This window comes from Salvia hispanica, chromosome 4, assembly GCF_029641045.1.
Source record: "Salvia hispanica isolate PSC_SH4W2 chromosome 4, Shi_PSC_v1, whole genome shotgun sequence".
Taxonomy (NCBI): domain Eukaryota; kingdom Viridiplantae; phylum Streptophyta; class Magnoliopsida; order Lamiales; family Lamiaceae; genus Salvia; species Salvia hispanica.
Genome location: NC_142695.1, coordinates 1,911,802 through 1,925,066, shown reverse-complemented (window position 1 = coordinate 1,925,066; position 13,265 = coordinate 1,911,802). Strand labels below are relative to the sequence as shown.

At 34.6% G+C, this 13,265-nt stretch overlaps 1 protein-coding gene across 1 annotated transcript; it reads left to right on the top strand.

The window, feature by feature from the left end:
- The first annotated feature begins 3,993 nt into the window (after nt 1–3,993).
- On the top strand, nt 3,994–5,172 carry LOC125196880 (putative GATA transcription factor 22). Its single transcript, XM_048095540.2, has 3 exons — nt 3,994–4,202; nt 4,280–4,501; nt 4,716–5,172. The coding sequence occupies exons 1-3, from the start codon at nt 4,026–4,028 to the stop codon at nt 5,007–5,009; spliced, it is 693 nt and encodes a 230-aa protein (XP_047951497.1). The 5' UTR covers nt 3,994–4,025; the 3' UTR covers nt 5,010–5,172.
- Nucleotides 5,173–13,265: the final 8,093 nt, after the last annotated feature.

Below are 13,265 nucleotides of genomic sequence, written 5' to 3'. Positions count from 1 at the left end.
AGGCGTGCAATTACCATGCGAGGTACTATTGCTATTAATTATCGAAAAAAAATAAAGTACTTAACAGACTCATAAGTCTAAATTCAAAATTTAGAATATATAGCTCGTACTGAAATAAATTTTGTGTTCACCCGTGAAGGCGTGCAATTACCATGCGAGGTACTATTGCTATTAATTATCGAAAAAAAATAAAGTACTTAACAGACTCATAAGTCTAAATTCAAAATTTAGAATATATAGTTCGTACTGAAATAAATTTTGTGTTCACCCGTGAAGGCGTGCAATTACCATGCGAGGTACTATTGCTATTAATTATTGAAAAACTTTGTGACATATGGCCCGAGTTTTATCTATTTTGTCATTTCATAATTTGGCAATTATTAGTTGTACTTTGTTGTTTAGTACTTTTTGTAGGGTATGATTATTTTTGTACTTTCGATGCATGCGAGTTCTGAATTATTTGGAAATCATATGATCACAATCTTTTATTTGTATTTGAAAAATGATTATGTAACCTTTAATTATTTATCTTTATTAAAATTCAAAAGATTGAGTAAAGATTGAGTAGCTGGGTTTGTTACAAATTATTCCTTTCGGCCCCGATTAATTGTCATTCTTTTCCATTTCGGTCTGTCCCTCAATAATTGTCACGCTTCATTTTTACTATAAATGGGAAGCAGGTTCCACACTCCAATAACCCACTTCACTCATATTTTATTATAAAATAAATATAAAAAAGTAGGTCACGCATTTCACTAACTTTTCCAACCAACTTTTCTTTACATTTCTTAAAACTCGTGTCCGATCAAAGAGTAACAACTAATCGGGGACGGAGGGAGTACAATCTAGTTATGGTTTCATTATCATAGAAGAATAAAAGTCAATTGCATATGCACAATCTCGTTTAGGTCACCGTTACATATATTTTGATTCCAATATCTCAAAATGAATTATTAAGCATTGCCAATTTTAAAAATTACATAATAATCAAAGATTGATTTATTCATTTCTTCTATAACTTATAATAAATTTAAAAAAATATAAAATCATCCCAAAAGCAAAGGGTGAGCCTCTTGATGAGTAATTGAACTACTCTATCAATATGTGAATAAGCTTGATTCAATACATGCATTTTTTTGAATGAGAAAAAGCTTGTCCAATTACAAAAAGTAGTGAGCAGAGTATCACATGCAACAAAAAGTCACTCCATATATGATAAAATACAAATTAGTAACACACATAAAATAAAAGAAACCAAATGAGGCCAAGCGAAAGAGAGGTTATATAATACCTTAAATTAATTTATCTACATACATGCTTAATTTCTTAAGTAATAGTAGTAGTATTACTTTCAATCTTTATATTATCCTAAAGTTGGCATAATATCACACATGATGTGTGGATGTGACCCAATAAAACAACCAAACTATACCTCACCTTTTACAGATATGATTGGTATAGTTCTTATTGGACAAAATATATATTGTTAGTGAAGTGGAGCCAAGGCCCCCCAAACTAAAAAAAGAGAACATTTTAATAGAGATTAGAGAGTGAAGGAGGAAATGTCACAATCTTGTGTGTTAGTCCCACAACATGCAAAAGAGTGACTATTAGACTGCACACGTTGTCTCCTCCATTATCACATAAATCATTTTTCATCCTCTTCTCTTTGTAATAGTACTACTTTTATTCTAATCACCACATATCTTATCTAATACTTCCCTTATAATTACCATCAATCCATCATAATGTATAAATTTAAAAGTATAATTAATTGCTAATTATTTTGATTAATGGAAGAAATATTGATTATATATTGTGCATTACAAAAATGTACTATAATATATATATATATATAGTAACATACTTTTATCATAAGAAAAAATGAACTGATCAGTCCTTTATATATATGTTAATTTGTATTCACATAACTAGTGTTTTAAGGATTGAGAATATATCATCGTGTATACATAAGAAAAATAAAAATATAATGAATTTCTTAATGCTTCACGATTCTTTTTCTAATGAATTTTGATTCATATAACTGTTCCACAAAGTTTTATAGTGGGTCCTCAATTAAATATCTCCTTGTGGTAATGTGAATAAGCAAAGGCCAAAGCCAATGATTTAATAATGATGAAAAGTGGAGACTTCTTGGATAGGTAATTCACGTGCTTTTTATAAAAGAAGAATAGGGTAACAATTTCCAGTGTAGAAAAGAAAAACAATTTACAAATTTCACTATCAAAACAGAAAAACATAGATATAGTAGTTCCTATATATGTTTGAGATTTTCTATATTTTCAAACTCACAATAAACAAGTGAGACGTAAATAATTTTTTTCACAAGGCTGAGTTTTTTTTTTTTTTTTTTTAATATAAAATGTGGAATTTTTTTAGAAAATATTCAAAATTGGAGACACAAAACAAAATCAACCCTTTATTTTGTTACATTTTTGAGTTAGATACATATCATATATACTCAATGAAATAGTACTGCACTTAAAGTCACCTCTCCCATTCAAATATGTGGCGAGTGAAAATATGTTATAACAAACGTCTAGACCACAAAAAGAAATTATTGTTGTAATAATTTGATCATAAAATATCCATTATCCACTTGTAATCTACAAATGTACACAATTGGCCAATAAAATAATAGAGAAAGCAAACAAGAACATTTTTGGACCATTTTTCCCATAGCAATACTACAAATTACAATAAAGATGATAAATAGTACCAAATTTAGATGTAACACCCAAATTAAATTAAAATTAGATACCTAGCATGGGTGTGGGGTGTGCTCTTGTCTTTTGCCTGCACATATATTCAATGTTTTTTGGCTTCATTTCTCCATTTTCTTCACACTCATTCAATCATTATTATATGCAGATAACCGTTATAGAAATACATATTTTGGATAATGATTTTTAATAGAACTTTTTTTATCTATTCATTAGATTTCGTTGCACTTTTTGTTGTTTATATTTTGAAGTGCTTTAATTTGTATTGCTATTTTGTTACTCGCTATTTTTTTACTTGAATGATTTGTAATACATAAAAAAACCGGTCTCATATGTCTTCTATATCAAACAATTCTGAACTTAATCGATGATGTGTAAATTGCAACTAAATAAAGTGTGTACACAATCACTAATTATGAACCACTAAATAAATAATCCTCTAACAAAATTTAAAACTTATCATCTAGTTATAATAAGCATAGTTTTGCTTAGCATGTAGACATTTATCCTTAATTTTGGGCTACTAGTTAGGAATTTTTTTGTGAATACAAATTTTTTGAAGTTATTAAGCAAAAATCTATGTCAACACTCTTGAGTCTTATCCAAAGAAATTTAAGAAACATAATTCCCACTATTTATTTTTTTCTATGTCCACCCCCCGGCCTAGGCCTAGGCCGCGTGTTTGTTTCGCTAAAACAACCTAAGAGTGATATCTTACATGTATATTTCTTGAACTAACACACCAATATGTTGTAAAACACACGAATTTTATTAAATTTATCGAATTTGTTATGAGCGTAATGAAGGTCCAACTTTTCGTAAATTAATTAAGTAGACCCGGTGAGGTACACTTACTAAAATCGAACTTGGCAATATATCGTTTTATGGGTCGTGAAGGAAGGATTATTCTCTTGGCCGGTCCGCCTTCCTATCTAGTAACATGTACAAACCAAAGATATAGAAATAACATATCTAAGAAACCAAACATGGTTCACTAAACCAATTAACAACTGTTGTATTTACTATTTACGAAGAATGTGAACATGAATAAAAAGCATTGGGTGTGTTAGAAATAGAAGTTTAGGAGATAGGGTTGTGTCAAATGGTCACGTGGTAGCATTCTACTCCTTCCTTTTTACTACTTCTTCATTTTTGTTTTGTTTGGTTGTCATGATGTCACGTGAATGTCACCCTCAACCCACCCCACCCCACCCCCTCTTTTAAAACACCTCTAACAAGTTAGTTTTTACACACTCATCATTTTTTGATCAAGAAAGTGTAATGAACCTTAACCTTTCTCCTTGTCTTTCTCCAGTGGAGCAAATGGAGTATAACGTCGAAAAGCATGACGAGCAACATCAAATTGTCTCGTCTTCGGCCCCTTTTCGTGTTTTCTTCGATCCAAGTGAAGATCATCACATGGGGTTTTACCAATATCCCCATTTGTACCAACCCCAGGTATATATTTTATTTTATTATTGTATGATTAATGTGTAATAAATACATCAACTAATTATTATCTTTGTCTTAATTAGGTTGAGTACTATGGGTGTCATAGAGGATCATCATCGTGCTATGAGATCGAAAACAAGGTCGAAAATGGAGTGAAATGGATATCTTCGAAGGCGAAGAAGGAAGTAAAGAAGGTGATGATGGCTTCGTCCGACCTGAATTTATCTTACAACCCTATTAGGGTTTGCTCGGATTGCCACACAACCAAGACCCCTCTTTGGAGAAGCGGTCCGAAAGGCCCCAAGGTAATTAACTATACGATAAAATGTCTCATTTGATTTTAGTACGTGTTTTAAAAGATTACAACAAATTAAACCTAGAAATGACCTATTTTTTTGTGTTTAATAGGCAATTAATTTATAGTTTTATAATAAAATATGAGACACGATCCGTTTTTTTCAAACACATTTTATCTCTCAATAATCCTCACATGATTCTATATGCTACCAAATTGTGTAGTCTCTTTGCAATGCGTGCGGGATTAGGCAAAGGAAGGCGAGGCGGGCCATGGCCGCGGCAGCAAGCAACGTTGGAGTGGCACCACCGCAGCCTATGAAGGTGAAGGCCAAACGGTGCAAAGTGGGTGGTGGTGGATCATCTACTAGTAATAGCAATGGGAGGAAGATGGAATTTGAGGATTTCTTGATAAATTTGAGCAACAAATTGGCATTGATTCATCGAGTTTTTCCTCAAGATGAGAAGGAAGCTGCAATCTTGCTCATGGCCCTATCTTCTGGCCTTGTTCATGGCTGATTTTTATTTGATTTAGAGAAAGAGAGAAGTTTAGTTTTTTTTTGTTTGTTTTTGTGATCCATCAGTTTGTAGAAGGTCCACCACTTAGATTTTATGGTGTTGATCATTTTGTGATTTTAAATAAGGAGAAATGAGTAGTAATAATTTAATTTTTTGTGGCAAACCGTTGGAACGATTTGGATTGGTTCATAGTTCATCATACACACGTTATCACTAGTTCATCTATATCAATTTATAATTAATGTGGATTCACTCATGAAATTTGTTTACTAATATAAAGAATCATACTCCATTTGTCCAAGAAAGTTTGTCACAATTTTCGTTCGTTGATAAAGTGTGTGATATTTTATTTTGTTGACAAACTTTACATTTCACTATCTCATTCACACTCACATTTTATTATTATTATATAAAATTAGAACTCATATTTTATTAATTTTTTAGCTCACTTTATGTTATATTTCTTAAATTCGTATATCGAGTAACTAATACTCCCTTCGTCCGACATTAAGAGTCCCGGTCACTTTTACGCACTCGTTTTATAAAAATGATAATAAATAGTTAAAGTAGAGAAATGGTAAAATAGGAGAGAAAATAATGATAAGAAGACTCTTGTCAATATTATTATCTCTCTTACTTAACTATTTCTCTACTTTAACTATTTATTATCATTTTTACAAAATGAGTGCGTAAAAGTAACCGGGATACCTAATGGCGGACGGAGGGACTACCAAGTATGAGAGCAACTATAATTTAACCATTCTTGCGATTATTTGTTAATTTGACTTTTCTTAGACATGTGCAAGTTGTAGACTGATTGAGGGTAATGTAAGTTATTGCTCTTCTAAAATGGAAGATGGTGTTTTTTTAGAAAGTGTGAATGAAAATTTTCTAGTTAAATACTCTACACATATCTAAATATTTAGAATACAAAAATATATATTAAAATAAATCAAAATAAATTCTATCATCTATAACAATAAATCAAAATAAATGCTATCATCTATAACAATAAATCAAAATCATCTTATGGAGATTATCATCTCATTTCCCGAATAAATTAAATTTATAGGTCTTTATGATAGAGCGCCACATCTCACTCAACATTGCCAAGCATGAGATCCGGTCAGATTCATTCAACTCTTCCCGTTTTAGTTCATTCGATTCCTCGACCGGTTTATTGCTGGCGAAAAGGATATGACTGTCGTCTCTCACCTCACTAATATCGTTGATCTCATTTCCTTTTTTGGTAAACACTCTAACGAATGAGGCACCATATATCTTCACACCAACCCACTTCAACTCCTCAAAGCTATGAGGTAGCACCATGAGCTTCCCCACATCATCTCCCTTCTCCGGGCAGGTGATCATGACCCTCAACACCTTCGGGCTAGCAAAAACAATCGAATCGTAGTTTCTCAACTCCCGAATGTCATTGATCTCATCTCCTTGTTTATTCAACACTCTCACGAATCGGGCACCATACTTATTCACACCAACCCCCTTCAGCTCCTCGAGGCTACGAGGTAGCCTCAGGAGCTTCAACACATTATCTCCCTTTTCCAAGCACTTGAACATGACATGAATACCCGACTCCTCAACCCGTTTCTGGCTAGCGAAAACAATCCGATCGCCATATCTCACCTCATTAATGTCATTGATCTCATCTCCTTCTTCATTCAACACTCTCGTGAAGGAAGCACCATATTTTTCCACACCAATACGCTTCAAATCCTCGAGGCTACTAAGTAGCACCAGGACCTCCTCTGCATCATCATCTCCCTTCTCCAAGCACGTGATTATGACTCGTACACTTGATGCTTCCTCAGCCGGTTTAGGGCTAGCGAAAACGACCCTATCCCAATTTTTCACCACCCGGATATCATCAATCTCATTTCCATCCTCACTCAACACTCTCACGAAAGGAGCACCGTATATCTTCACACCAACCTCCTTCAACTTCCCGAGGCAACGAGGCACCACCAAGAGCCTCCCTTCCGCATCTCCCTTCTCCAAGCAGGTGGCCAAGACTCTTACAACCGGCTCCTCAGCCTGTCGGGCGAAAACAATATGATCCCCGTCTCTCACCACCCGGATGTCATTGATCTCGTATCCTTCTTCGCTCAACACTCTCGTGAAGGAAGCACCGTATCTCTCCACACCAACCTCCCTCAGCTCCTCGAGGGTATAACGAGGCAGCACCAAGAGCTCCTCCGCAACATTATCTCCCTTCTCCAAGCACGTGATTGTGACTCGTACACTTGATTCCTCCTCAGCCGGTTCATGGCTAGCAAAATCAATCCGATCGATCACTCTCACCACGCGAATGTCGTTGATCTCAGCTCCTCTAACGTCCAAAACTCTCACGAAGGAAGCACCGTATTTCGTTACACCAATTTGCCTCAGCTCCTTAAAACTACGAGGGAGCACGAGGTTCTGGCCCCGTTTATCTCCCTTCTCCATACAACTGACCGTGATCCAATCGATGGGAGTAAACATAAAATCGGATCTCCTCAACGACGGTTTCAACGGCTTATCGTGCCTTGAATTATTTGTTAAATCAAAGGATTGCACAATTAGAACAATAAAATCAAATTTATTTGTTTAACTAAGTAAAGCAATTTACTAACCAAGCAGATTTGTACCTGTACATGCTATAGCTATTTTGTTCATTGTATGCTCGAGCGGCCGCCCGCGCTCCTGCCGCCGCCGCTGCCGCCGCCATCGTTATTTAGAGTTGTAGTAATTGTCAATTAATTGTACATTTATATATATAGGCCTCGCTTTGGGAATTAGCTCAATTGTATTATGATACGAGAATATCTCTACAAATATTTTACAGACCTATTATTTAGTTAGTTATCAATTTAGAATATTTTTTCCATATTTTCCCATATATCTCTTAGGATCTTTTGTTGTGCTCATTAAGTTAATATTCATATTATAAATAGGGCTATTGTTATTATCATTATTCATTCAAGAAATATCAATTATCCTTTTATTTTATCTTTACATTTTTATCGTATCATTCCCGATTTGATTGATTGACAAAGCTTCGGCGACTACCTTTTATCCCTAAATTTGACGCATGAAGTGATCGTCGGGCAACGGCTCCCGCGACGTTCGACGCAAATTACCCGTGTTAAGGACCTTCATCCTTAACATATTACTACCTCCGTCCCTGAAAATTTGATACAATTTGCTATTTTGGTCCGTCCCTGAAAATTTGATACACTTCACTTTTACCATTTTTGGTAGTGGACCTCATATTCCACTAACTCATTCATCCTCATATTTTATTATAAAACTAATACTTTAAAAGTAGGACCCACTTCCCACCAACTTTTTCAACTCACTTTCCATTACATTTCTTAAAACCCGTGTCGGGTCAAAGTGTAGCAAATTTTGGGAGACGGAGGTAGTATGACATATATATCTCCTCAATATTTTATTAATTTATTGTATTAGGTAAGTAGTAATCAAATTCAAATCACTCCGTATATTTATCTCCTTAGTTATAGGATTTGATGGATTTTTTTACTATGTTATAACTCTCCAATTAAGTAGATTATTCATAAAGATTATATTTCCTATAATAGGTCAAAATAGTTAGACAATGTTTGAGTTATGCTGTCTACACTTGGAACATAATAAATACTAGTAGTATTATATTACTAACGAAGTAAAACAATTCACTTACCAAGGGGATTTGTAGGTGTACATGTTATAGATCTCTTTGTCATTGTTTGCTCGAACGGCCGCCACCGCTCCTCCTATGGCCGCCGCTGCCGCCATCGTTATTTAGAGTTGTAGTAATTGTCGATTAATAGTACACTTATATATATATATATATATATATATATATATATATATCTCCTCAATATTTTATTAATTTATTGTATTAATAAAATTACTCCATATATTTATCTCCTTAATTATAGGATTTTATAGATTTTTTATTATGTCTTAACTCTCCATTTAAGTAGATTATTCATAAAGATTATGTATCAAAAGTAGATAATCTAAAAGGGGCATGTGGACGAATAATAAGCTGTCACGTGGCAAAAAAAGAAGACCCCCCAAAAAGACGATCAGCAATATGCTGCACCTTATACAACAATTTTTCTTGTCCAGCAATATCTGACTCACTATACAACAATCTATAGATTGCTGTGTAGTGTTTGTAATATTGTTGTGTAGCGTTTATAATATTGCTGTATAGGTGGTGTCACAGTGTCAATTTAAGAGGGGTTGTCATTTTAACACAAACCATCTACCAAAACATATCATCTTCCGTTTTCGATTGTATCATTAATAAAGATTGTACGATAATACTCCATCCGTCCCTGAAAATTTATCACTTATTTCTACTTTCATTCGTCCCTAAAAATTTGTCACCTTTCACTTTTACTATTTTTGGTAGTGGATCTCACATTCTACTAACTCATTCTCACTCACATTTTATTATAAAACTAATATGTAAAAGTAAGACCCACATGCCACTAACTTTTTCAACTCATTTCCTATTACATTTGTTAAAACCCGCAAACGGTTAAAAGGTGACAAATTATGGAGGACTGGAGTGCTACGTATCAAAAGTAGATAATCTACCGGAACATATCGTTGTCTTCTGCTTTATTTTTAATTATAAAGTCAATTTTTTTAAAAAAATTTAATATCTTTTTGTAATTTGGATTTTTCTGGTTCTATTTTTGTGATTTGGATCTTGATTTTTTAGTTTTAAATATATTTGTGTAATTTCAGTTTTTCTTTCGTATGGGTTTTTATAGTTCGGATTTCACCTTTTCGGTTCGGATGAGTTTTTGTAGTTCAAATTTCGTTTTGGTAGGACTTTTCGAATAATTTGATTCAATTCATCAATTGTAGTTTTAACAAAATTTCGTTTTTGTAGAACTTAATTTTTCGAAAAATTTGATTTAATTCAATTTTAATATTAACAAAATTTTGGTTTTTTGTTTCAATTTAGATAATAAAAAAAAAGTCAAACCAAAAACCAAATACCCACTCTTAATTCTATCTCAGACAGTGATTAGATTTGTCTTATCGTTCCAATACTAATAATAATTGGCTGCCCCACGTTTGATATTTGATTTCTTGCGGCTTTTTGCCAAGATCAAGCCTTTTTATTTGTTTCATTACTTACATTTGGCAAAATAATAGAGTTAAGCGTCAACGTGGAGAGTAAAAAAAAATTGGTTGAATTGCACTTTCAAATGATCGTAGAATAAAATTATAAATTTATAAATAAGTTCTAACATCCGACCATTTAAATAACCCTCTACTAGAATCAATTTCTAATTTCAAAATTATATGAGCATCAATTTCAAATTTCAAAATTATATGAGGATTGAAATGCTTATTGACCATGAAAACACGGAAATGTTAATCAATTCCAAGTGAATCTGCTATGAAAGGCGTGTGTTTTCTATCCTAAGCCTAATCATAATCATAATTATAAACTAATAAAATAACAAAGATATAAACCCGATACAACCACATGAGAAGTCGAGGACAAATAGCAATTTTCATTCCTAATATATTATCCTTAAATCTACCAAAATCATCAACAACTACATGTCCATTGATTAGCAGTAGTATATATATCTATATATATTCAAAATGAGTAGTGATAAAATGCAAACTTATATATTGTACAAACTCTAAACTTTTCAACACAGTATCAACACAATGTCAACACGGTATAAAATTTCAAGATTTTGATGTCAACACAATTTCAACACAGCATCGATCGTTGACATTTTTTGTTGCTATTATTTTATCATCTGTTGATATTTTCTAACGGTCCAGATCATAGTTTGGTGTTTTTACAATATTTAGAGTTTGCATTCGATCACATTCTCATTTAAAATAAATTAAATCAAATTCTTACCGCTATAAAAATAAACCAAAATAAATGCTAAGATCTATAAAAATAAATAATCATATGGAGATTATCATCTCATTTCCCCGAATAAAATAAATTTATAGTTCTTTATCATATAGTGCCACATCTCGCTCAACACGGTAAAGCAGGTGATCTTGTTAGGTTCATTGAACTCCTCTACCCATTTCTGTGTACTATTTGACTTTGCATTCAATTCCTCTTCCCCTTTGTAGGGGCTGGCGAAAACAACAATACTGTCGTCTCTCACCTCATTAATCTCATTGATCTCATTTCCTTTTTTGTTCAACACTCTCACGAATGAGGCACCATATATCTTCACACCAACCCACTTGAGCTCCTCGAAGCTACGAGGTAGCACCACGAGCTTCCCCGCATCATCCCCTTTCTCCGGGCAGGTGATCGTGACCCTCGATTCCCTCGTGCTGGCAAAAACAATCCGATCGTAGTCTCTCAACACCCGGATGTCATTGATCTCATTTCCTTGTTTATTCAACACTCTCACAAATGGGGCACCATATTTCTTCACACCAATCCCCTTCAGCTCTTCAATGCTACTAGGTAGCACCATAAACTCCACCTCATCAACTCCCTTCTCCATGCACTTGAACAAGACCTCTAAAGCCCGTTTTCCCCTAGCGAAAACAATCCGATCGCCATCTCTCACCTCGTTAATGTCATTGATCTCATATCCTTCTTCGTTCAACACTCTCGTGAAGAAAACACCATATTTCTCCACACCAATACGCTTCAAATCCTCGAGACTACTAAGTAGCACCATGACCTCCTCTGCATCATCTCCCTTCTCCAAGCACGTGATTATGACTCGTACACTTGATTCCTCAGCCAGTTTATGGCTAGCGAAAACGACCCGATCCCAATTTCTCACCACCCGGATATCATCAATCTCATTTCCATCCTCACTCAACACTCTCACGAAAGGAGCACCGTATATCTTCACACCAACCTCCTTCAGCTTCTCGAGGCAACGAGGTACCACCAAGAGCCTCCCTTCAACATCTCCCTTCTCCAAGCAGGTGGCCAAGACTCTTACAATCGGTTCCTCAGCCTGGCAGGCGAAAACAATATGATCCCCATCTCTCACCACCCGGATGTCATTGATCTCGTATCCTTCTTCGCTCAACACTCTCGTGAAGGAAGCACCGTATTTCTTCACACCAATACACTTCAAATCCTCGAGGCTATAATGAGGTAGCACCAAGAGCTCCTCTCCAACATCATCTGCCTTCTCCAAGCATTTGATCGTGGCCCGTACAATCGATTCCTCATCCCCTTTTGGGGGGGAAAAAACAACGCGATCCCACACTCTCACCACGCGGATGTCATTGATCTCGGCTCCTTGTACGTTCAATACTCTAACATAGGTAGCACCATATGTCGTTACACCAATCTGCTTCAGCTCCTCGAAGCTACGAGGGAGCGCCACTTGCTTCCCCAAATGGTATAGCTCCTCCAAACAAGTTATTGTGATCCAATCCAATGGCTCATCCACCATCCTCCGCGGGGGTGAGTATCGTACGTTGTCCCTTGAAATAATTTATACATAAAATATTTAAGATCTATAAAAAAAATACTTCCTCCGTCCCCGATTAGGAGTCACAGTTTGACCGGGCACGGATTTTAAGAAATGTAAAGAAAAGTTGATTGAAAAAGTTAATGGAATGTGGGACCCACTTTTTTATATTGGTTTTATAATAACATGTGAGTGAATTGAGTTAGTGGAATGTGAGACCTACTACCATTTATGGTAAAAATGAAGTGTGACTCTTAATCGGGGACGGAGGGAGTAATAATTTATACAAAATTAGATCCATATTAGACTAGGGTTGTAGGCTAATTACATCCCTAATCCTCTAATTCTAGGGGCATATTCATGTCAATTTTTTTTTCTTTTATTATTATAACCAACATACATATCAATAATGCATATTCATGTCAATTTACAGATTGTGTGTTGCACTGATATTCCTACTCATTAGCTAATATAAATTGTCAAATAATCATGCCAACATGAAATACTACTGAATTTTTACTCAAATTAAGTGAGAGAAATTAACGAAGTAAAGCAATTCACTTACCTTGGGGATTTGTGGCTGTACATGCTATAGGTCTTTTTGTTATTGTTTGCTCGAACGGCCGCCAACGCTCCTGCTGCGGCTGCCGCAGCCATCATCGTTATTTAGAGTTGTGGTAATTGTAAATTAATTGTACACTTACATATTTGTAGGCTTCGCTTTGGGAATGAGCTCAATTCTATTAGGACATGTATATTATTAATTTATTATATTAGGTAATAATAATCGAAATCAATT